Source organism: Gekko japonicus, unplaced genomic scaffold (assembly GCF_001447785.1).
Source record: "Gekko japonicus isolate JY-2015 unplaced genomic scaffold, Gekko_japonicus_V1.1 scaffold1135, whole genome shotgun sequence".
NCBI classification, from domain to species: Eukaryota; Metazoa; Chordata; class Lepidosauria; order Squamata; family Gekkonidae; genus Gekko; species Gekko japonicus.
Window position 1 is genome coordinate 343,187 of NW_015161987.1, and position 25,788 is coordinate 368,974.

At 43.7% G+C, this 25,788-nt stretch overlaps 1 protein-coding gene across 2 annotated transcripts in view; it reads left to right on the forward strand.

The window, feature by feature from the left end:
* The first annotated feature begins 1,053 nt into the window (after window positions 1–1,053).
* Window positions 1,054–25,788, forward strand: part of NDRG1 (N-myc downstream regulated 1) — a 51,823-nt gene continuing 27,088 nt past the window's right edge. Inside the window, exons 1-3 of one of the 2 annotated variants that reach the window (XM_015429810.1) lie at window positions 1,054–1,077; window positions 19,834–19,912; window positions 21,006–21,041. In XM_015429810.1, the coding sequence (XP_015285296.1) occupies window positions 19,850–19,912; window positions 21,006–21,041 (99 nt within the window). In that variant the 5' untranslated portion in view covers window positions 1,054–1,077; window positions 19,834–19,849. The remainder of the gene's footprint in view (window positions 1,078–19,833; window positions 19,913–21,005; window positions 21,042–25,788) is intronic. The other variant, XM_015429811.1, reaches the window with a different exon arrangement.

The following is a 25,788-nucleotide window of genomic DNA, read 5'->3' on the forward strand; positions in this document are numbered from 1 at the left end:
AGTGAGCAGTGACTCACAGAAAGCTCATTTGTTCCTGTGTTATGCCAATAAAGGTCTATGTATATGTAGGAGTTGCGGTGGCTCAAGTGGTTAAGACGCTGAACTGCAGGCTGTGGAAGGTCGGTAGTTCAGCAGTTCGAGACCCGGGTGCCGCATGACGGAGTGAGCTCCTGTTCCAGCTCCTAGTTCCAGCTCCTGCCAACCTAGCAGTTTGAAAGCAAGAAATTGCAAGTACGTAGATAAATAGGTACCACTTCGGTGGGAAGGGAACAGCGTTCCGTGCGCCTTGGTGTTTAGTCATGCCGGCCACATGACCACGGAAACGTCTTCGGACAGCGCTGGCTCTTCGGTTTTGAAACGGAGATGAGCACCGCAACCTCGACTGGCTTTCGAGCAAGGGAACATTTACCTTTATATGTATGAAAGCTCACACCTTGCCACAAGTTTTGTTCCTCTTTAAGGTGCTCCTGGACTCTCTGCCTATTCTAGCTGAAGAAGTGAGCAGTGACTCACAGAAAGCTCACACCTTGCCACAAGTTTTGTTCGTCTTTAAGGTGCTCCCGGGACCAAGTGAGCTGTGACTCACAGACAACTCCTCCCCTGCCACAAGTTTTGTCAGTCTTTAAGGTGCTCCTGGACTCTCGCTCTTTCCTGCCGCTACAGACAGACAAACATCCCATCTTGATCAAAACATCTACTTGTTTGCTCCTTCTCTCAGGTATACCTTGCCACGCCTCTGAAGCCTCTCTGAATTGGCACCCGGCGATCCAAAGGCCGGGCCCGGCGCTCTCAAGAAGACTTTACATTTTTATCTTTAAACGATTATTGCGCCAAAGCCGAGCAAACGAGGCTGGGAAGGGGAAACCGAGCAGCCTCTTGCTCACGGGGAAGGGGAGGGGGGCGTGGCGGGAAAGGAAGAGGTGCGGCCGCCGAGGAGGGGAGTCCCGTGGTGGGCGGAGACTGAGAGCCATAGGCGCGGGGGGGGGGGAGAGGGGGCGTGGCCGGGGCGCCTATAAAAGCCTCCTCCCCGAGCGGCGCGCGTTCGGATGTCAACAAAGCTCCGCGTGGTCCGCTTTGGTGCGTAGCTCGGGGCGCGCGGGCGGGCAGGGTGACCGTTGCTGCGAGGGGGCGTGTGAGGGGCGCGCGAGGGGCAGGTAGGGGCGGGGTCTCTGGGTTTGCCCTCCCGGTCCGACGGGGCCCCCCCTGGTTTTTTGGCGGCGACTCCTTCAGGTAAGAGGAAGCGTCGCCCGACTCCTTGGAAACTCCGGGGTTTCTTCTTTGTCCCTTTCGGAAGCCAGTCGAGTCCGACTCTAGGGTTGCGGTGCTCATCTCCGTTTCCAAGCCGAAGAGCCGGCGCTGTCCGAAGACGTTTCCGTGGTCATGTGGCCGGCCTGACTAAACACCGAGGCACGCTGTTCCCTTCCCACCGAAGTGGTACCTATTCATCCACTTGCAATTTCTTGCTTTCGAACTGCTAGGTTGGCAGGATTTGTAGGATTACAGGATGCCTTTTTAGAGGAAATGTCCTTGGGGGGTTTTATTTGGTGTCTGTCCTCTTGGGCTCTTAAAAAAAAAAAAACCCTGATGCAGATGTCCTCTTTTTGGGTGGGAAGGTTAGGAACGTTCCTAATTCGTAGCATTGAGCACAGCTTTAAGAGTAGGGGGGTGATTAAAATGACACGCAGCTATCAGTTAAATTATTTATTTATTTATTTATTCAACTTTTATCCCGCCCTTCCGCCGAAGCGGCTCAGGGCGGCTCACAACATTAATAAAACCAACATATAGATATAACGTTAATCCATCAAACAACCTACATAAGTACAATAAATATAAATAAAAAAAAAAAGGTTCAGTAAATCATTATGACTGGACCTCGACCACATTGCTAACTACTTATACAAAATGCATGTCTAAATTATTATTATTATTGTTATTATTCTGTCAGAGTGATCACTGGTTTGAAGTTGGCAGTCCGGAAATGTGCCCTCTTCGTTTGCTTTTCAAAATATGGCAACCCTGTGTCTTATCCTGCTCTTCCCACCCGGCTTCTACCCTTTCAATCTTTCTCTGGACTAAGTCTTCATTTCCCCCTTTGCAATCACATTTTCCCTCGTACAGATTTATTTGCTATAACTTGTTAACGCCTGTAATGCCTTGCCTTTTTTTAAACAAGAAAATTAATTCCCACAGGGGTGGTGGTGGAAGAAACCTTGTTTTTTTAAAATTTGCTGATCAATAATTGTATAGATGAGTGCTGAAATAAGTCGAGATGGGGAGATTGGGAGCCCCTGTTCAAGTAAAGGGGTGGGGGGATTGTAGCCGTTCTTTTTAGAAAGAATTGCAGGCTGTGATGTTAGGGTTACCGTGTTTTGAAAAGCAAAAAAAAAGGACATATTTCCCAACTGACCACTTCAAACAAGTTATCACGATGGCAAATCTCATTTTAAATATTCCTACTATTTTGGTGTAGTGGTTAGGAGTGCGGATTCTAATCTGGGAGAGCTGAGTTTGATTCTCTACTCCTCCACATGCAGCTGCTGCCGTGACCCTGAGTCGGTTACAAGTCCTTTCAGAGCTGTTCTCTCACAAGCAGTCCTCAAGAGAGCTCTCTCAGCCCCACCTACCTCGCAGGTTGTCTGTTGTGAGGAGAGGAAGGGAGAAGAGATTGTAAGGCACTCTGAGACTCCTTCGGGTAGTGAAGGGTGGGGTATAAATCCAATCTCTTCTTTGTCTCTATTTAAGCTGTGATTATTGCTGCTAACAAGGAATATTCCAACCCCAAAAGAGGACATTTTCACCTGTTTTTTAAAAAACAGCCCAAAAGAGCATGAAACTCCAAAGAAAGAGGACCTGTCCTTTCAAAAGAGGACATCTGGTAACCCTGTGACATAGATATTTGTAGCTCTATAGAGGTATTGTTTGTGTGTGTATTTACGTATACAGTCCCTTTCTCTCCTGTGGGGACCCAAGGTGGCTAGCGTCATGTTCCTCTCTTCCATTTTATCGTCACAACAGCCCTGTGATGTAGGTTAGGCTGAGAGTGTGTGACTGGTTCAAGGTCACCCAGCGAGTTTCTGTGGCATGAGTGGTGATTTGAACCTGGGTCTTCCTGGTACCAGTCTGGCACTCTTAACCACTACACCGCATTGGCTCATTAAAGGGATGGGGCGGGGGCTTGTAACATTTCTCTATAAATAACTGCAGGCTGTTGCATAGATATTGGTAGCTCTGTAGAAGAACTGATTATTGGCAGGCTTAAAAATGAAGGCTGTAAGCTTCCTGTTTGGAAGTTAACATTGTTGTCAAACATCTGCAGCACTGAAGTAGCAGGGAAAGGAGTGCAGAGGTATCAGTCGTGCTGCTTCATTTGGGAGGTGGCAGGATTGATTCCTCATCTGCCCCTCTCATGCCACTTCAAGTAGGTAATAAGGTATTTTATCAGTCACACATGCACTAATGCAGTTATCTGATGTTGATTTTTGGTCTGGCAAGCTAGGAAGAATTTTAGAGGGGAGAGAAGATGGTATAATTTCTGACTCCAAATGCCAAGGGCAAACTAGTGGCATGATCCTTATGTGTTGTTTGTGAGTTGCTCAGGGGTGTCTGGCTGAACATAGGACCAAACATTGGACTGAAAGCCTCTCAAGTGCACTAGGTTATTGGGGGATAAGCTGGGCTTCGCACTATGGACATTTGTGTCGGGTGGATATGTAATAATTTGCAAGTTGTGCTGTGGGGCTTGAAAAAAAAGTGGTGTCTGTTTTTGCTGAGTCAGATGTGTTTAATTTTTTTAATGTAATTTTGAAGTGGGACCTTATCAGTTAGTGCAGGGAGAAGGGAAATGAAGTGTGTGCCTCTTGTTGGATCACTGAAGTTCCCAAAGGAAATACTTTCTGTCTTGCAGCTCACCTGCGTGTAAAGTGATTGTTGATGCTTGATTTCTGCCCTTAGCGTGTCAAACAGAGAGCAAAAACATGCTGGAATGCTAACACTTGGGAGGGGACCAGCTCAGCAAAGAAATTATTAACCCACCCCTATTTGGGTTGCAAATTCTCCAGGTCTCCACCTCGTTGGGGAAGAGAGTAGAAACAACTGGAACGCTGTAGAAAAAAGCCGAGTGGGACTGGGCTTGGAACAGGGAGGTGGATGCCTCTCTGTATAGAGGCAGCAAAGTGGGCGTAGATAGTTATTGCTAGCAAGTTGGGACGTCTTGAAACAGAACCGCTTCCTGTGGTTGCAGCAAATTTCAGTAGCCAGTTCCTGCTTGGTGAATGTGGGCTCATCTGTTGCTGTTTCAGTGTAACAGTGAATGCCTACTGTAGATGAGTGTTGGAAGAGAAGGGTGGACAATAAAGGAGTGTGCATTTCTTCTATCAATTCCTTAATTCATCCTCCTATTTCCAGTCTTCCCACTATGAAATGATGTATAGAGAAAAAGACTTGCAGTTTGCTCCGCAAGTCAGGAGTGGAATCTCCCTTATAAATAAAAGCCGAATGGTGGTGGCACTTCTCTAGAACATTCCACACGCTCCAAAATCGGTTCACTCTCTGATCTGTCATTCAGAGGGTCTCCCTATCCACTGGCTGCTTTGCCTGAGTCCTGCCTCCAACATTCTAAACATTTTGTTAATCCTCTCCCCCCCATAGCCAGTCAGAACACAGAGTTTATTTGCATATGCAGCCTCATTGGCCTCTGCCTCGGAACACAGAGGTCATTTGCATATGCGACTTGATTGGCTTTTGCCTCTAACATTCTAAACAGTTTTGCTCAGAATTACAACTGCTTTCCAGATGGCAGAGATCAGTTCCCCTGGAGAAAATGGTGGGCTCTGTATCCTTATATGCTGCTGAGGTGGCCCCTGTATGACAGCCAATGTGACGTCACAGTCAGGGCTTCAGAGCACGGGAGAGGCTGCAGGTGTGTGGGGGGTGGAAGGCTAAAGAGTGAGGGGAAAATAAAGGTAGGTTGATGGTTGGCTGGGAAGGAGATGGGGTTGCCAACTCCAGGTGGGAAATTCCTGGAGATGTGAGGGATGGAGCCTGGAGAGGGTGAGGTTTCAGGAGGCGTGGGACCTCGGATAGGTACAAAGCCATATACTCCACCTTCCAAACCAACTATTCCCTTCTGGGGAACCATCGTTGCCAATCTCCAGGTGAGGGCTGGAGATCTCTCAAAATTACAACTGTTCTTTAGGTAGCAGAGATCAGTTCCTCTGGAGAAAATGGTGGACTCAGTGTCATTATACCCTGCTGAGGTCGCCACAGCAAATTGACACTGAGTGTCCAAGGCTGGGGCACCCGCCCATAGCCTCTTTTTAGAGGCCGTTGTATTTATTTCCACAATGGGCCTTTTTCCTAGTTATAAATATTTACTTTTGAAACTTAATGTGACTTCTTGTATTGCTTTTAAAGACCTTCTTTGGATGTTGCTTGGATTTTGATTTGTATCAGCTGTTGTGATCACCAGTACAAAAGGACATTGTGGTACCTTGTGTTTGTATGTGTTTCTGCAAAAAAACAAAACATAACTGCCTCTTTGTAATTTGTAGAGCCTGTGCTTCACTAACATTTTGCTCTAGATTCCAGAACAACACAATCATATATTAGCTAGCCATGGTAGTTAAATAGAACCTCCATGTTCAGAGGCAGTGCAGTTTTGTGTAGTAGCCGCTGGAGAAGGGGGAGGGAGGAGTGATGCCATCATACCCTGCAGGTCTTAAAATTGTTTTTGTTAAACATGCGAAAAAAACTGAACTCGAATGGGAGGCATGTTCATTTGAGGACTACTGGAAATAGTAAGACTCAAGTAGCTGCATCTGAATGCACTGAAAATTCAGTTTTGTTGACTCTTGATCACTTTGTACATTGCTCGTAAGTGTATATAACTCTTCAGATCTATTAAATTGGCTAATCAGGGGCTCTCTGAAGAGAAGACTATGTTTTCAGGTCAGGTTTGGAATTAAAAAATGAGCATGAGGGCAGTGAGCTGACATGTGGCAAAGTAGTAAACAACCAGGGTGAGTGGTGGAAGTCTGCCAGCCTTGTAAGCAGTATTAGCTATTCCTAAACAGCAAGCCCTACTTGGCTGGCTTAATTGCTGTCAGAATTAGTGGCATTAGCTGACTTTGGGAAGAGTATGCTTTAAAAAAAAATTGAGCATCAAGTAAAAGCATACGTAGGTGAATAATCCAGCACTTTAATATTCAAGTAGTCTTTTGTATAATTGTCCATAAGTATTGGGTAGTGATTATAGAAAAAGCTAAATATTACAGAAATGTGTTGGATTGTTTTGCAGTATTTGACTTGGTGAATTTGGAGTCAAAAACTGCTATGAAGTAATGAGTGATCTGTGGTACACTATACTTTCTGAACTGGGAGATTATAAAGTATTTTCATATGTCTAATGGATCTTGGCATCTATTATGAAGTATACCAAAGAGCTGGTGTGCCATAGTTGTTGACAGCACGGTTACTTGTCGAAGTCCTGTATTCAAATGTTGTTCCAGCCACAAATGCACTAAGTAATCTTGGTAAGCCGTTGTCTCTCTGCTTCAGGTCCCTTCTATAAAATAGCAATAACGTTGGCTAGTGATGAGTCTCTTCATATTCCGCTGCCAGAAATTCTGTAAAGGATAGTTGTACAGAAGAATACTAGTGAAAAAGGCTACTGTTTGACAGAAAAAGATACTTTGGATGAGTGCTACTAGGCTGTATCCAAACAATTATGAGTGGGCTATTGCTCACAAAATAGATCCTTTGTGCCTCTTCCAGACTTGTGCAAATCCCATCCCTCCCCCCAAACTGTCCTGGATATTTAAAGGGACCCATCCCATAAAGGGACCCATCCACAGAAAATGTGAATCCCTTATTGTGTGGACAGAAGTGGCTTCCCTTCACACAAGGGAACCATGGGGTCAACCTTGTTACCTAAATGCAATATTTGTAACAAGCATGGCTAGTACAGTTGTCCAGAAAGAATACTTATATCCAGTATCCCTTGACTAGGCAGGGTTTTGGAACGTCTGTCTGCTTCACTGCTTTCTAGATAGAATGGGTTGTAGCCAATGATTTGCCAGTAGAACACTTACTTTGCCAACATTTGCTTGCCTGCAGTCCCTTTTGACCCCAGGAAGATCATATTTGAGGTCACATGACTTCATGGACAAACTAGTGGGTTAAATGTGAAAAAAAAAATCAATTGCCTTAGAAGCACAGCTTTTCACCGTATCCCCAATCCGGTTAATGGAGAAATGCTATTCAAACAAATTGCAAAGGTGATCTGACTCCAGTGGTAACAAGAAAAAGAAATAGAAGCACATCTCACATGACGTATTCATGTAGGGACATTTTGTGAACAGATTAATGTCAAAAAGGTTAACTTGCTACAGTTCCAAGCCCAGGTAAAAGAGAGAAGGTCCTATATAAGATGAAACAGAAGGCTAGCAACAGCCAAAGAGGGTCAACACCTAACCCAACTGCCAAGTGTGCCCCAGTGAGCAAATTCTCTTAACCCTTTCCCTCCCAGATCTTCTTGCATGCAGAGTTACAATATCCAACACAAACAACATCATGGGTTGGGAGACTATAGTGAGGAAGGGGATGAAGATTGGGGTAGGTCTAAAGGCACTTTGGGGAAGAGGCACATAAGGGAAACCCACACATCTTCCATTTGTGGGGCAATGGATACATGTCAGGATCATGGTTGCTGACCTTTGCTGTTGTGATCTGATAACAGAGAGATGTGGCAAATTTCTTGTACAGTGTATGTGATGCTGTTCCACCAGCACGTGTCTCTGTACAGGCTAATCATTGCCCTTTTGAACTTCAGGTCTTGGCACTTCTGGCTCATGTCGACTATTTATTTTAAAATCTTGTAGTTCCTGCACTTTTAACCAAGGTACTTGCAGGAGTTTCGCAGAGTCAGTGTTGCACTGTAATAAAGGTGTTGCTGGTTGTATTGGCATGGAGAGTATGGTGTGTAGTGTTGACCACACCCCTGTCCCCACCATTATAACTCTAGCCCACATTTTTGACTTGCACAGTGTTCCTGTACTGGTACAGTTCTTACCTTAGATTTGTTTATTCAAGTAATTTTTTTTAATCTGGCTTTTCTCACATACTAGGGGATCAAAATGACTTACAAAGTGACATTCACAAAGGACACAAAAGTATACAGCCCAGCAGTCCCCTCCCCCAGTACAAATTAAATATCGGCAGAGAGTCACAGCTATGTCTAGGGCTCTTTGGTGGTTCCCCTCGCATAGAGGAGGAGGAGATTGGATTTATACCCCACCCTTCACTACCCAAGGGAGTCTCAGAGCAGCTTACAATCTCCTTTTCCCTTCCCCTCCCCACAACAGACACCCCGTGAGGTAGGTGGGGTTGAGGGAGCTCTGACAGAAACTGTTCTTTTTCAAGAACAGCTGTGCCAGAACTATGGCTTCCCCAAGGTCATCCAGCAGCTGCAAGTGGAGGAGTGGGGAGTCAAACCGGGTTCTCCCAGTTTAGAGTCCGCGCACTTAACCACTACACCAAGCTAACCGCCCTTTGGCTCCTGCCATTTACCTTGCAGCTCTGACCAATTCCAGGCTTAAGTTAACTTGGGGGGGGGGGAATGGCAGAGAAGCTGGTGGCTCAGATGCTCATTGATATTTATTTATTTACAAGATCTGTGTCCCTCTTTTCTGCCCTTACTCGGGCCACCAAGGCAGCTAACGTTTTAAAGCATACAAGATAAAGTTTACATTATAAAACCATTAAAATCAACCCCCTTCCGAAACATACATCTTTACAACAATTTTTAAAAGAGTTAAACAAGAGTTAAAATATATACATAATGGTCAAAATACATAGAAAACAGAAGAACGTTGGTTAGGAAGGAGGGATCATTAAGGGAATGCCAAATGAACAGCAGAAGGGGACAGGCAGATCTGCTGGGGGAGAGAGTTCCAGAGCCTTGGCGCCATGACCCACAAGTCCCTCTCCCAGGTTGCTAACCACCTAATCTCAGAAGGTGGGGGTGCCTGAAGCAGGGCCTGCAAAGCTGACGGTAATGGTTGGGCAGGTTTGTAAGGGATTAGATCAGGTAGATTGATCCCAAACCACAGAGGGCTTTAAAGGTCAAGACCAACACCTTGAATTGTGCCTGGAAACAGATTGGAAGCCAGTGTAGAGGGGCCAGGACTCGAGTGATATGTCCCTATCACCCATGCCAGTCAACATCCTGGCTGCAGCGTTCTGTACCAATTGAAGTTTCCAAACACTTTTCAGGCACAGCCCCACACAGACCACCTTGCAGTGATCTAATTTAGCTGTGACCCGGGGCACATCCCACAGTGGCCAGATCTTGTCTGTCCCGGAAAGGCTGCAGCTGGCTAACCAGCCCAAGCTGATAAAAGGCACTCTTGGCCACAGCTGCCAACTGCTTATCCAGAAGGAGGCCTGGATCCAAGAGCACCTCCAGACTGAGGACCTGTTCCTTCAAGGAGAGTGCAACCCCCATCCAGAATGGGTGATACCTTAAATGTTGCTCCATCCCCAGCTTCTTGCTAACTCCTGGCTTACAATTATCTGCAAAAAGGGGAGGAGATACTCTAAAGTTTGAAGCAATAAAACTCTTGCATATTCATTGCGCACATGCGAGAACACAAATGGAGATGGGCCAGTTAGTGCACATTTGCTTATGCAGCATTCACCAACCATACTAAATATTTTACTGACTGCAGGGTTACAACTTGCAAGCACACACATTAGTATCTAGGGTGGATACCATGTTATCAACATTCTGTTGATGTTTTGATGATTTCATTTGTTTGTTTCATTTATATCCCACCTTTCTTCCAAACGGGAACCCAAAGCAGCTTACATCGTTCTTCTGTCCTCCATTTTATCCACACAGCAACCTTCTGAGGTAGGTTAGGCTGAATGTCTGTGTGTGACTGGCCCCAAGTTTAGGAATACATCTATTCTGCAAGTAAAGAGGTATTTCCTTTTAAAGTTCAGTTTCTGTGTGAGTGTGGCGAACCGCTGCTGCTGCTCTTTTAAGGAGCTCATCTGCTCAAAGTATGACAACCTTGATCAGTGGCTGAGCTTTCACGACACACTTATGATTAAGCTTCCTGTTACTGCTTGCACGTAATCTTAAATTTAGGGAAAGGGCTTTTCTTTTCTTCTTTTTTCTGCTGTCAAGTCGCCGCTGTCTTATGGGTGACCCCATAGGGATTTCAACACAAGAGACATTCTGAGGTGGTTTGCTGTTGCCTAGCTCTGTGTGGCAGCCATGGGTTTCCTTGGTGGCTTCTTGGCAAATACCGACTAGGACTGACCCAGCCTAGCTTCCAAGATCTGATGAGAATGGGAGATCAAGCCCTATGAGGAAAGGCTGAGGGACTTGGGAATGTTTAGTCTGGAGGAGGCTGAGGGGGGACAGGATTGTACTTTTTAAGTCTTTGAAGGGCTGTCCCTTAGAGGAGGGCAGGGAGCTGTTCCTGTTGGCAGCAGAGGAGAGGACTCGCAAGAATGGGTTTAAATTAAGTACAGGAAGGTACTGGCTGGATATAAGGAAAAGAGTTGTGCAGCCATGGAATCAGCTGCCTAGGGAGGTGGTGAGCTCCCCTTCACTGGCAGTCTTCAAGCAGTGGCTGGACAAACCCTTGTTAGGGATGCTCTTGGCTGATCCTGCGTTGAGCAGGGGGTTGGACGAGATGGCCTGTATGGCCCCTTCAGACTCTGTGGTTCTGTGATTCTAGTTAGGGCTGCCCAGGTCAGGGAGGGAAACAATATACCAAAGACAAAATCCCAAGGTATTTAACTTTGGCTTTCCTTCTAGTCCCTGTGGCTTTGGCACGCAAGAACTGTATGCACTAATTAATCCCATTACTGCATGAAAATATTAACTTTCAGAACTGCCGCAGCTGTGAAGGGCAGTAACCCCATTTCATACCTAATAGCCTCGGTCCTCCAGCACGCAACCCCAGAATACAAATGACGGGCAGTGCTGTGCTATGTAGAGCAGAATGAAGCCGGACCTCCCTTGACTAAGTTGTCAGGTTGCAAGAGCAAAAACGTTGCCTCGTGGGAAAACTGCACCGAGCAAATCTAAAATCCATATAATGCTTCGAGCAAAACGGACTGTGCTTCCCTGATATTGCTTTGTGTGTCAGTGTGGCTGAACTAAAATCTGGGTTAATGAGCTTTGGCAGTCATTGGCTGGCAGTGTCATTCTCCGCTGACTTTGTAAGAGGAAAGACGTTTCTGCTACAATATGGGTGGTGGGCTATCCTACAGTATAAGAAATGATCTGCATTTTTGTATAATGGACTGGTGTGTTGGATTTGGCTTGCTTTTGCCAATGAGAAAATAGCAACAAACAGAACTCAATCAGGAACACAGTTATTCCCTCAATTCTTGATTATACATGACGATGCTTGTCCAGGGTGGTTCACTTTCAAAGTAGCCAACATCTGAGGGAGAAAAGAAGGAAGAACAAGTGCCCGATGGATTGCATTGCTGTGTGACCATAGTACAGTTAAAAATACTCTTCAAAACTATTTAGTAGCAGTGTGGAATCCTGGAGTTTCTTTGTCAATATGTGGACTGAAGCTGGTACCTGTCTTCTATTACTCGTGTGTCCACAAAATAAGACACAGAATTCGGGAAGATTTTCATCACATGAAAAGATAGTGTTAATCAGATAGGTGCTCAATAACTTTCATTGAGTTCTGTGGGACACAACTAAGAGCCTTCCTTATTCCAGTGACTGGGGTGCATACAGGGAGGAGGCAGCCCTTCTGCTGTGGGTTTACTGCTAGGCAATTTAATGGAAGAAAGTAGAGGACTGAAGTGTTTAATGGAGAAGAGTACAAAGGGTTTGTGTCCACCTCCCACAAGCCTCTGGGAATTACAAGCTGTACAGACCAGCTGTGTTATTGCATAGGTGAGAAACCTGAATACAAAATTTCATCAGTAGGCGTTCAGTAAAACAAGATTTCTGTGAATTTACAGCTGCTGTCCTTCACTCCATGTCTTCCTTTAGCCCTACAGTGCCAGGAAATCTAATCCCATTTACGTGCTAGTGAGTTTCCTCCTATGCATTGTAGAGGCAGAGAATTGGGTTAATAGGTGACTGTTAAATGTGACCTGGGAAACTGCAATTAATCCACAAGCAATGATAAAAATAGAAAAATATGAAGTACTGGAGACCATTGCCTTGCTCAAAGAAAAAGAATTGTGATGATAAACTAATCAATTATATGAAAAAGCTTGGCATGATGAGAACCTTTGTGTAAAGTGCAGGAGCATATATCTGGGTCATGTTTACAAAGGCATGGGGAATGCTGGGAAATACTGGCACAGAGAAGTGCTAGTCGATGAATGCAAATGCTCAATGTCATAGTGTTGCTACAAGGATTTGGGTGCTTCAGCACAGAACTGTCAGTCTTCTAAAATGGCTGCGATGGGAATTGGCATACAGACCACCAGTTCTGTTCCCTCAGTTGATTCCAATATGTGTCATCCAGAACCTGCAGATTCAGTTCTCGACTGAGAAATATGGCCCATTGCCCAGTTATCATAACGGTCTTCAAAACTGACCCTAACAGCTACCAAGAGGGGGCCGTTAAAAGTGTAAATATTGTACATTCCTTGTGAATTTATGGTACTGTGACCAATCCGAGGAGGATAGTCATTGTTTATCAGCTGCAGATGAAAATGGTGGCACTTTAAAAACTAACATTATAGCTGTGGTCACACGGTCATTTTGATCGGATTTCACCGCTGTTCCCCCTCGCATTTAAAATTGCTGATCAGACTCCCACATTCGTCTCCCGCACTGAAGTGGGCTCACTCACGTGATCCTCCTGGTTCCCTAGCGAGTTTTCTGACACCGGAAAAATCAACTACTTTCTGGGTACTTGCGCTTTGAATCCATGATTTTGCCTATCTGGACAGCCATCTCTTGCAATGATTGCGATTAGGTCATCTGAACGTCCTTCTTCCGGTAGTTTTATTTTTTGCGACTTTCACCATTGTGCGCATATGTGCCTGCACAAATAATTTTTTTTTAAAAATTGTGCCGTGCCACCACTTGGGCGGCGCAGCTGTCTGGACAGTGCCTGGAGCTTTGTTGCACAAAGCAAGCAGTTGGGCAAGGGATGTGTGATCATCTGAACCCACTTAAAAATTTCCCCAATCAAATCTACAGCGGGAAGAAATCACAGCACGCTTGCCGTGTGACCACAGCCTATGTCATTTTGCTGTTCTTGGCTAGAGCATGAGATACATGAAAGCTTATGCTATTGGAAGTCTGTTGGTCTCAAAGGTGCTGCAGCAATCCTTTTTGAATTTTTTTTCTGGAAAGTTTGCATAAACTGAGAAACATTGCCTGTTGCAGGCTTGGCAGAAAAGCAATGTCTAATTTAACTGTATGAATAAACAGGGTAAAGAACGGGTGCTGTCAGTTGTGTTACATGGGAAGCAATGCCCCTATTGACCTATACAATCTGAAGGGAGAAGTGCAATCGAATATAGAAATTTTTAAAAAATCAAAGATCTTTGCAGTGATCCTTAAATGAATAATTCATAACTATGTAGATAAAATATGTCAACTAAGTTGAAGCACAGCAAAACAAAACAAGATGTTCTTTGCTCTTAACAGTGTAAAGGTCTCAAAGAATGCGGTGGAGGTGGAAAGTGCCATCAATTCACAGCTGACTTATGGCAGCCCTGTAGGGTTTTCAAGGCAAGAAGCGTTCAGAGGCGCTTTGCCATTTGCCTGCTTCTGCATAGCAACCTTTGTCTCCTTTGGTGGTCTCCCATACAAGTACTAGCATCTGATATCAGCTTAGCCCGGGCTATCCAGCTCAAGGCTCAGAGAACATAGCTGAACATTGTACTAAAATTGAATGAAGGGCAATGATAGACTTCTAAGCTGTTAGTAACAATAACGTGCTTTTATGTTAAAGAGGTGCCATTATTCATTTTATGTAAGAGTTGTGCAGCAGTAGAATCGGCTGCCTAAAGTGGTGAGCTCCCCCTCACCGGCAGTCTCTAAGCAGCGGCTGGACAAACTCTTGTCAGGGATGCTCTAGGCTGATCCTGCATTGAGCAGGGGGTTGGACTAGATGGCCTGTAGAGCCCCTTCCCACTCTGTGATTCTAGGATTCATATAGAAAGTTGAACTGATTTCCACCAGTTCCCACCTCAGGACTCAGGAGAGCTCCAAAAAAAGGCAGTACTCAGTTCCAGTGAGTACCTCGCAAAACAAACAAACAAAAACCTGACAATAATTTTACTTGGAGCAATCAAAGTTTGCAAGCGTGGTTTTTTTCTCAAATCATGCAGGATGCTGCTTGTGCTGGATTTCAAAAGGCAGGTCACTTGGTCCCTTGCACATAATGGGCTTTGTTGTTGTTCAGTCACACAGTCGAGTCCAACTCTTCGCGACTCCATGGACCAGCTCCCGCCAGGCCCTCCTGTCTTCCGCCGTCCTCTGAAGTTGGCTCAATTTCATTGAAGTTCTCTTAATTTCATGGGCTATACCTATCCTAAAGTAATCTTTGGGGTGGGGGAAGAATGCTGCTTTTGCTGTATGTTTTGCTGCTGTTGCTGTATGATTAGTTGCTCCATAAAAAAGTCACCTCTGTTGCAAGGGGGTCTGTATCAACTGTTGGTAATAACTACATGCTAATATGAAAGTACGATGAATGATTCCCATAGTCACAGATGTGTTATACATTTAGAGCTATACTTATATATTAGCTCCACAAGCTTCAGTTTCAGACAGGCTTAGACTGGTGTCCAGTTGTTACAGCTTTACTACTGGATCTAAATCTCTCCAAACATGCTCACAAAATTAATGGTTGTCCCCACCTGTATTAAATAATGGGCATGGAAGGGGAGAAACAAATTACTGCCGTGCCACCTTCTAGTATCTGATCATTCAGCCTTCCTAGAAGGTTAGCATATGTTTGGTCATTAAGTTTGCAAAAATAGTTAAGGCATTAACCAGAGCAAGATGGATTACTTATGCAGCAAATTATAGCAATACAAAGCAAGTTATTTTAATTAAAAGCACAAGAACCATGACAGATAGCTAGCACTTTAATATTGCTTGATTGGTGTAGTGGTTAAGTGTGCGGTCTCTAATCCGGGAGAACTGGGTTTGATTCCCCACTCCACTTGCACCTGCTGATGTGACCTTGGGTCAGTCACAAGCTCTGGCACAGCTGTCCTTGAAAAAGAGCAGTTTGTGTCAGAGTTCTCTCAGCCCCACCCACCTCCCAGGGTGTCTGTTGTGGGGAGGGGAAGGGAAAGGAGTTTGTAAGCCGCTCTGAGACTCCAAGTGAAGGGCGGGGTATAAATCCAATTTCTTCTCTTCTTCTTCTTCTTATACTATTTTATTATTTATTAGGAATTGTATTAATATACTGAATTGTGTTTTATGGATTGTGAGAATTTTATTCTGTTGTAAGCCGCCTGGAGCCAGCCTAGGCTGGAAGGGTGGGATAAAAATAAATAAATTAAATAAATAGTGCTTTAGAAAGGCTTATTGGCTAGGCATATAGGATAGGACGTGCTTGTCTAGTCCATAATATTCCATATATCCCACCTGTTAGATTGGAGGCATTGGCCTGTTCAAATATCTATTACACAAAGAATTTGATGTAACTCTTGTTGTGTAATGTAACAGTTCTAAAATCCTGACAATGTGTCTAGGCTGTGAGAGGGAGCTTACATGACTTAATACTACTTTCATTTTTTTTTTAAATGCCCTGCATATGGGAAGCTGTGTTACAGAGAAGAACTCTAGCATAATTCCACTGGTGCAGCCTTGTATGTTCAGGGAATGTAAATGGAAGAAGCATTCAGTTATATGAGCCCCAAACTACAATTTTAGGTGGTAAAGTTTAAACAAGCTTATCACCTCAGTGAGAAGTAAACCTTATCTGGGCTCTAAAGCATGACCAGTTCTCTAAATGGAAACTGTTGGCTAAGCACAGAGTTCTTTGCTGCAGAATTCCTCTTGGGTTTCGTCACCTGAAAGAAATTATTTCCCCTTTAAATTTATTTCTTCAACAGAAATTTAGACATATTTCATTTATTTGTGTGCATGAGACAGGTTTCTGTCTTGGTGCAATTATGTGTGTGCAGTAATAAGAGATAAAGCTTTCACTAAACATGAATTGGATGAACCTGACTAAATAAGCGAGTTTCCTATGTTTGTCAGAAATCTAGTATAGCTTGTACTACAGGGGCAATACTGGAGTCTATGTGTTCTTGGCTAAATTAAGTAGCTTGATATCAATGGTATAAGTTTAATTCTCTCTCTTCTCCCCTTCTGCCCCATGTGATGGCATACAGTTGACAAATTGGGACATTTTGAGGTAGTATGTTTTCATTGATTCACTTTGATATTAGGCTACTAAGGCAGGGGCACTGGGTTTGGATTAACAGTGTAAAAGTTGGTTGTCCTTTGACGAGAACAATGATCCAGGTGACTGCCCTGTAAAACTTGGAGACTATGGATATATAACCAAGGAACAGGTTTTCTAACCTTTCACAAGTAGAGTAAAGGTTGTATCTTTTTCGTAACATCAAGCATATGGGGAAACCATGTGCTAAAATGTGGTTTTTTAATGCAAATAACTTGCATAACGAAAGCAATATGAAGCCATCCGGCTTGGGCTTTGGGAACAGAAGGGTTTTGTATCCTAATGGATCACTTGCCATTTGAGATTTTCATATGGCGATATGAACTCCATCAAAACGAGTGTCTCAGTTGAGAACTTTCAAATAGGAATAACTGTATAAAACAATTTACAATAACAAACTCCAGACAAGTAGGTTGAATAGGAGGCAAAGTTAGAAGAAAACCTAAATTTGTCATGGCTAATCAGAACCCCTGAGTTTTAAGGCTTAGAGATGACTGATGCCAGTGTAGTATAGTGGCTAGTGCACTTGATTAGAATTCAGAAGGTCAAGGTTCAAAATCCCCACTATGCCATGGAAGCTTACTGGGTGACTTTGGGCCACTATCTCACAGCCTAACCTACAACTTGTGAGGTGAGGATAAAACGGAAGAGGGGGCAACAGTGTTGTGAGTCTTTCTTACAGAGGCATAGCCTGATTGATTGTTGGTGCACTGTTCATTCGTACATTGTGAAGACGTCATCTCTTCAGTCGTGGATTGTTCATTGTTACATTGAAAGGATGGCATCTGTCCATTGGTTCACTGACTTCTCTACATCCATTGCTGTTTCACTTCAAAATTCCTGAGAGCCAGTTTGGTGTAGTGATTAGCAGCACAGGTTTGATTCCCCACTCCTCCACATTCAGCTGCTGGTGTGACCTTGGATCAGTCATAAGTTCTTTCAGAGCTGTTCTCTCATGAGCAGTTCTTGAAAGAGCTCTCTCAGCCCCACCTACATCACAGGGTGTCTGTTGTGGGGAGGGGAAGGGAAAGGGATTGTAAGTTGCTCTGAGTCTCCTTTGGGTAGTGAAGGGTGGGGTATAAATACAATCTCTTCTTCTGTAACCCCTAGATGCAAAAGAGGTAGGCCAAGTTTGAGAAGCTGAATCTTTGGGTAGGATTCAGCAACAGCTGCTGGATGTATATACTTACACTGTTAATTGTGGTACTTGAAGCAGAAGAGAACTGGGGAGATGGATTTACAGACAGGACAGTCCTCTTTTCTTCCTGTGCTACATGTGGCAAGGGGAGGAAGGAAGAGATTTCTGCAAATTATGAGGCAGGGGATCCAAGCTGGTTTATGGCCCTGTCTCTGTGTCCTTGTAAGTGTAAGGATGTTCATGACCAAACATTGTAAACTCTATCAGTAGCAGTGATGCAGGATTTCTGGGGAAGTGTCAATAGAAACATTTCACATTCAAATGTAAACAATGTTGGCAATAGAAGACAATAACACCATGTACAAGCCAGAACCATGTACAAGTATTGGGGTTTGTCCATACTTCATATCCCACATTTAGCTCATCTAACGTGGTTGATTTGCAGCACAAACGGCCCTGACAACTATAGATAAACAGTCTCTATTTACATAAGCGGGGCAGAAAATTTTCCATGGGAAAATACAGCATCCAAAAACTTTCTGAAAAAATTTCTACTCTCACATCACTGGTAAGTGGTAGCGGGCCAATCAGTAATGCTGGTGCTGTGTTCTGCCTGCCTGCCTCTCTCTCTAACACATACAAACACACACACACTGTGGTATGCTTTTAGTGTGCTTTCTCTTTTCTTCCATTCCAGCTTGGGAAACCTGTGATGAAATTTTTTAAAAATGTTGCACTGCAATTAAAGTAATTCTTCTAATAAGTGCAACAGTGTTGAGCCTTAGTCCTTAACTAAATTGACTGGAGTTGTATTTAATGAGACTGAAGTTGGTATGAGCCTGCTGTTTGTACGTAAGCAGCCTATTGTGTTAAAAGACCTTGTGACCTCTAATATGGTAAATTGGTGGGGGGTGAGGAAGAAAACCTTGTTCGGCTTTAAAACGTTAATTTGCTAACGGCAACCGTTGCTTGCCTTCTTGGTGACGGAAATAGTTTTCAAATTATATAAGAACCAGCTCTCATGGTTTTGCAACTGAGCTAACCAAAAGTCGCAGTACTGTGAAAACAGTTTGCTTTCATAAGAAAGCAATGAGGAAATATTACAGATTTACCAAGTTTGCAGAAATTGGTTAGGTTCAGATTTGTTTCTCAAAATTAGAGGGTCATCATACGAGCTTGGAAACTTTTGCCCTAAAGCATGGGCCTCAATCCAATTAGGTACCCATTTATTTCCTTGAGATCAGTTATATAAATATAGGGTTGCCAAGTGTATCTTCGCTGGGAGCGGGGGGCTCCCGGCTGGCGTCTTGTGCGCGCGCGTCACCCAGAAGTGACGGGAGGACGCCGGGCACGCTGGGGGTGGGGGCACGGCCATACAAGGGAAAACCATAGAGTTTTCCCTTGTATGGCCATGGCCCCACCCCCAGCGTGCCCGGCGTGCCCACGTCACTTCCTGGTGATGCGCACGCGGGGTGGGGTTCCCCCCGGGGCCCGACTCCGCGGCGGCGGAAATCGGGCCTCCAAAGCGGGGGTTTACCCGCCCCCACTTGGCAGCCCTATGTAAATATTATCTGTTTTGCCACTTCTGTATAGATGTTCCTGTAGAAAATAACATGCTTTGCAGTTCCCTATGCACAGAGAATGATATTGGCTTTCTGTGTACATTCGGTATGTCTGTTAGTGAGGGACTTGAGATGAACAACAACTTAATATTACAGTGAGTTAGGCCCACTTCAAGCATACTGTTGGGGTATAGATCTGGTGAATGAACTTTGATTGTGTAAATAGGGTTACTAACTCTGGTTTGGGCAATTCCTGGAGAGTTGTGGGGTGGAGCCTGGAGAGGATGGCATTTGGGGAGGAGAGAGACCTCAGCAGGATACAGTCCCATTGAATGCAGCCTCCAAATCAGCCATTCCCTCCAGGGAACTGATTTCTATAATCTCGAATTCAGTTATAATTCTATGAGATCTGCAGGCTCTGCCTGGAGGGTGGCAACCCTTTGTGTAAATATACTTTTCTCCAAAATTTAAATTCTATCCAAATCCCAAAAAAATATTCCCAGTCTTTCCATAACAGGAAATCATGAGGTTTCTCAGTTCTCCTTGTAAATTTTGTATTAAACTGCACAATCAGAGATCTGCTAACCTCCAAACTATCCCAGGCTTTGTGTATCGAACACATGATCGCACAAATGTCAAAATCTAGTATCTTGTGTTGCAAGAATTAGTTGCAGTTAATCTTATTGATGTCTTTATTTAGGTACCAGCTACTGACAATGTCGATGGAAGTCCAAGACGCACATATTGCAGAAGTGAAACCTCTGGTAGAGAAAGATGAGGTAAGCGGAACTGAGTTGACTGTGCTCTGCGCTTCTTAATTGGGTCTAGAGCAGGATCTCATGACTCAGCAAGGTCTTTCTGTTCTCTGTTGAAATGATAGTAGCCTAATGCAAGGGGGGAGTAATGTTCAGTTGTCATAATTTACCCTAAACAATGTTGTTTGGTATTTCAGCTGGGAAACAGGGGAGCCTTTAGCCCGTCAGAGCTTGGCAGTACTGCATAGCTGTTATGCAGTGCTCTTGCTGACTGGGGTGACTGGACACACAGTTGTCCTGTGCATACAAATTGCTCTGTGCCCTTACAGCCCTCATAGGACCGTAAAGTCATGGTCTGAGAAGTGTTAAATGTGAAGGGGGGAAAACCCTTTGATCTGAAAGCGAAGATTTTCAGGCAGTTAAGAGCCAGTATTAAATACTTGCAAATTTTGCATTTGAAACTTAAATTGCAACTTGCAGATTCTTTTGAACTTATGCCGTAATTATGATACTGTTTGACATTTGGAGCATATGGAGCAGAGAGTCCATCGGTGGCTATTAGCCACAAGGTATAGATAGGAACTCTCAGTCTGGGGCAAGGGATGCTCTGTATTCTTGGTGCTTGGGGGGGCAACAGTGTGAGGGCTTCTAGTGTCCTGGCCCCACTGGTGGACGTCCTGGTGGCACCTGGTATTTTTGGAACAGCAAAACAACTGTGAGCTGAAATACCCACAAGTATAAATGTACAAAAAGAGACTTCAGTGAAGTGAAAAGAAACATATAATAGCAATATCAGTAACAAATATTACATATCGGAATGAAAAATCCACACAATCCATGTCTTCTCTGGACTTGACTGTTTCCCTTCATGGATTGTGTGGATTTTTCATTCCCATATGTAATATTTGTTACTGACTTTATTGAAGTCTCTTTTTGTACATTTATACTTGCGGGTATTTCAGCTCACAGTTGTTTTGTTGTTCCTGGCTGTATTAGACTGTGTGCTGTATTGTTTGTTACCTGGTATTTTTGGCCACTGTGTGACACGGACTGGATGGGCTATTGGCTTGATCTAACATTGGCTTCTCTTATGTTCTTGTGTTCTTATTTTTTCCAGGCAATCACACATCTCCTGCCAGACTTTGATGTTCAGGTAAGTGTGTTTTCCATATGGTAAAAAAACCCAAATTCCCGTAATGGGAAAGCTTACTATGATGAGGCCTGTACTTAGGTGCCCCTCTGTCTTGGTACACACCTGCCTTCTTCCTCTTGACCTGCTGTGGGTTTTGTTGGGCTTGAACTACTGAACCTCAAACCTGAGCGAGAAATACAGCACTGCTGGCCAAATATTTTATCATCAAAGCAACGACCAGATTAAACAGTGTTGTGAGCCAGGTCCCAGGCAACGTTCTATTGTTGCTGTGGATTTGGCTTAGATCTTTGTTTGATCTGGTCCTTGTTCCCTGGCTCTGGTACTGTTCAAAATAACACAACAGGGAGGAGTGTTTGGTCAGCGGTGACTTGCTTCTTGTCCACGTCTAAGCTTCCTGGAATGATGATTCTAAATCACTTTTTATTGCTTTAGCCTTTACCCACTTTAAGGCATTTGTCCCACTTGGATATCTCTGGAGATAACCTTTCTCCCCCCCCACCCCCTAGATACTCTGGTTTGATAAAAGGATGTTTTGGAATGTATTGCCGCAATCCTCCCTAGGCATTTTTTCACAGAATCTTCATTACTCATAGTTTTCAAGCTGTAATAATAATCCTCTGAGGAATTTAAGGTGATCCACTCGTTAACTTTGTCTTCCACTGCCCTGTGAAACAGGTTATGGGCCAGTTTCAGACGGGGAGGGAGCCATGTTGGTCTGCAATACAGGAGCAAGATTTGAATCCAGTAACACCTTAAAAGACCAACAGGATTTACAGGGTATAAGCTTCCAATTGTTAAAGCTCCCTTTTGTCAGCTTTGGACTGTTAGAGTGGAGATCAGATCGCTGAGCCCTTATATCCAAATCAGAAGGTAGGAGAAGTTTTGCAGAGAAAGGGAGTCAGGCTGCGAAGGTACAATGTGCATTGTAATCAGCTTCATTGGCGCATGAGAGAAATGCTTAGGGGGAAGCGAATCAGCATCTGTACCTGTAGTGAGATACTCTAGGTTCTTATTCAGCCCATGGGGGGCGGGGAGTCCATTGTTCTGAATTTGTGAATGAACTAAAGTTCAGAAATCTTTGTCTGTAATTTTCCCTTGAAGCTTTTCTGTTTGAGAATGGGCTATGGGCCAGTCATTCTCTTTCAGCCTAGATGTGCGACATGGACGCGACATTGTATTTAGAATCATAGAATCACAAGAGTTTGAAGCTAGTCAGCTATTCTTAGCAACTATATAATGCAGTGTGTTTTATATAGGAGTGGAACAGCATAGGCACTGAAACAAGAACTTTGCATTAAACCAGGATATCACAACTAAATAACTGCATAACGATGCCTTAAATAGCAAAATCATAACTATTCTTAGTTTTATGACTTTCTGAACAGATACATGGCTGCACTAGATCTACTCAGCTTTCCAGGTTCTTTGTTTCCTTGCCATAAGCTCACTGCGTCCATCTGCCTGTATTCTGAGGAGGTCATTATGCACTTACTGCCATATTGCTGTAGGTGGCAGAAATGACTTGAGCAGCCTCCGAAATTACCCTGGCTGCTGGCCCTCTGGCCATTAGCTGAACTCTTTCTAAGGCCATGTTTGATTTATTAGAACCTTGGCCATCCCTCGCCATTATAAACTGTGTTGCAATAGTTGAAGTCTCCATGCAGAGGAGGGTGGGAGAGGGGAAGGGCCGATACTTAAAGAAGCTGGGGGAAAGGCACAGTTTTCCTAGAGCTTTGTAACAGCTAGCATGCAGAACTCAAAAGACAAACGAGCGCTTAGTGTATCTCCTGCCGTCTGGCATGCGCATATAATAGCATTAAAGATGCCCTATATAGCAGCCTGAAGGACAGTACGTGCATGCACAACGCTAGTCGAGCTTATGGATGTACCTTTTACCTGGCAATCCAAGCTGCTTAGATCTAGTTCTCCCCCGTGTCTGGTCTGTACTGCTTCACAGCACAGGTGTGATCTTGCAAGATTGAATGCTTCACCTTACAAGAAAATGTTCTGTGTGTAGGAATCCTTTTTCTTAAAGGAGAAATATGCATGCAATTGTGTGAGCCCCCTTCTGCAGATTGGAGTGCTACGGCCCAGTCCCAGGCCTAACACTTCAGTAGGAAGCAGCCGTGAATTCTAGATTTATAGCATGGGCTTAATCCTGGTCCATTCGTGTCACAAACATAAGCAGAGAAAATGGTCATTACCAGTAGGATCTCTTTGAAGTGAAAGACCTGATTGGGTTGTAGTGATGGTAACAGCTTCTCCAAACATTAGCTCAACATTAGGCTTGCTTTGTGCCTGTTGTCCCAAAGTCAGTGGAACACTGGGCAGCTGCTATTTTTTTCCAGTCACTTGAAAATTGCATGCTTTTCACAAAGTATGTGCCTTTTTCTGTTAAAACACAAGCAATAGCTATCTAGATGGAGGAAGTAAACACTAAGCTAAAGATTAATCTAGCTTTATCTTCATTTGCACTGAGGTAAGTATGTCTAGCAGCATAGACCTGACCTGTTTGACTGATACTGTGCAACTTGGAAAGGACTATAACTGAAGTTATAATGTGTGACTGACTATACTCTTGGTTCTTGGCCATATGCCATATTTTTAACGCCATCCATAATGTGTTGCCTTTATTACTCTACAGAGTGAATGTGCGTCTGCTTTATTAAATATATACATGTTAATAATGCACGTTTTCTGTTCAGGCATTTAATACTGCTGGTTCAAAAAAGTCAAGCGTGAACTTTGTCAGGGTGTACAAAAGTGGAATATATGGCTCATAGTGAACAAAAGGTGACTTTCCTAAAATATGAATACCCAATATATTCACTGGAGCAGCCAATGATGCTTGCTTTAGGGATAGGCATGCTACTATATTCCCAAGCTTCAAGGAATGTTTTGTATATTCTGGAACACCAAAGCTGGGCTTATCCCAAGCTTCAAGGAATGTTTTGTATATGCTGGAACACCATTGAGCACAGCATAACAACTATTAGCACAGTCTTGCACATGTACCTTAAAGCTTTCCTGTAGCACTGCTTTGGAGTCCCTCAGGATTTCTTATCCTGCCATTTGTTAGCCTTGAAAAAATGTGTTGAACAGACCTCAGTGGCAATATGGAAAGCTGTTTGCATAGTCAGTGAATGGTCTTCTTCCGTCTATATGCATTGCTTGATGTCTCATCTCATGATGCCTGCAGGTGAAAATATAAATGGTCTCAGTTTTAAAAACTATTGTGCTTAAACTGACATCAGCTGATACAAAAGATACTGTCTGTGGTGTGTGATCAGTAACTGCTTCTTCATGCGTGGAAGTTACCAGTTGATGACATAGACCAAGCGATGAACATGCATTGTGTGAACTGACCCTCAGAGACGCATTTGATGGGGGAGTATATTAAAATAGCATGAGTTGCTGTGGTATTCTGGACAATCCGGTTTAGTGGCATGTGATTATATGCCAAACAGAGAAGCTGGTCTTGGAGTACATAGCCATTGGGGTGTTCCTCTTGATGTTCATTTGGAATTGAAATAAACTTTTATCAGCATTGTGACTTGAACTGCTTAATGTCTGCAGTTCAAAATGTGATGGTTTCCACCTCTGTCTTCTACTTGTCTAACATTTGTGTGCAGTTTTTAGACTACTGAGCAGGAACGTTCCTTTTTTAAAATCTAGAGATGCATGAACAGATGGCACATTTGTCATTATCCTTCTATCGGATTAGTGTACCTTGGATTTTTTTCTCAATACAGTGTTTTAATACAGATTGGTCAGTAAAGAGCCTCTTATTGTAACGTTGTTGTTGATTAGGATGTTCTGCCATCTGTTTTCAGCATGGAACATGTTTAAGGGGAAATTCTTGCAAAAATCTTACTGACATATCTATAGTTTAATCATATTGTGAAGTTGACAGCTTTGTCATTGTGAGAAGATTTTGATTTGGCTGTTACTTGGTGTTCTCTCAAATTCCTTAGCAAGTAACCTTTTGCTCTTATATGGGAGAGTATTAAATTTAACAATCCAGCAATGAAGTCTTTAAATGTCAATGCTGTAATATACAAGAAAGGGAGCAGTTAGCAGCTTATGGCTATCTTGTTTTCTTAGTGCTCCCTGAAGTCTATATCTACATACTTGAATCTAAGACCAAATTAGCAACTCCACCCTCTTTGTTCCAGTGATATATACTTCAATTCGTACACAGTAAGAGAGAAATGCCTTGATCTGGATAGCCCAAGATGGCCCCATCTTGTCAGACCTTAAAAACTAAGCAGGGTCAGCCCTAGTTAATAGCTGGGTGGGAAACTGACAAGGAATATCAGGGTCACTATGCAGAAGCAGGCAATGGCAGACCACCTCTGAAAATGTCGAGAAAGTGTGCAACTGCAATAAAAAAAAAGGCCAACACTATGCTGGGGATTATTAGGAAGGGAATTAAAAACAAATCAGCCAGTATCATAATGCCCCTGTATAAACTGATGGTGCGACCTCATTTGGAATACTGTGTACAGTTCTGGTCACCACACCTCAAAAAGGGTATTATAGCATTGGAAAAAGTGCAGAAAAGGGCAACTAGAATGATAAAAGGGTTGGAACACTTTCCCTATGAAGAAAGGTTAAAACGCTTGGGGCTCTTTAGCTTGGAGAAATGACGGCTGAGGGGTGACATGATCGAGGTTTATAAGATTATGCATGGGATAGAGCAGGTCGAGAAAGAAGTATTTTTCTCCCTTTCTCACAATACAAGAAC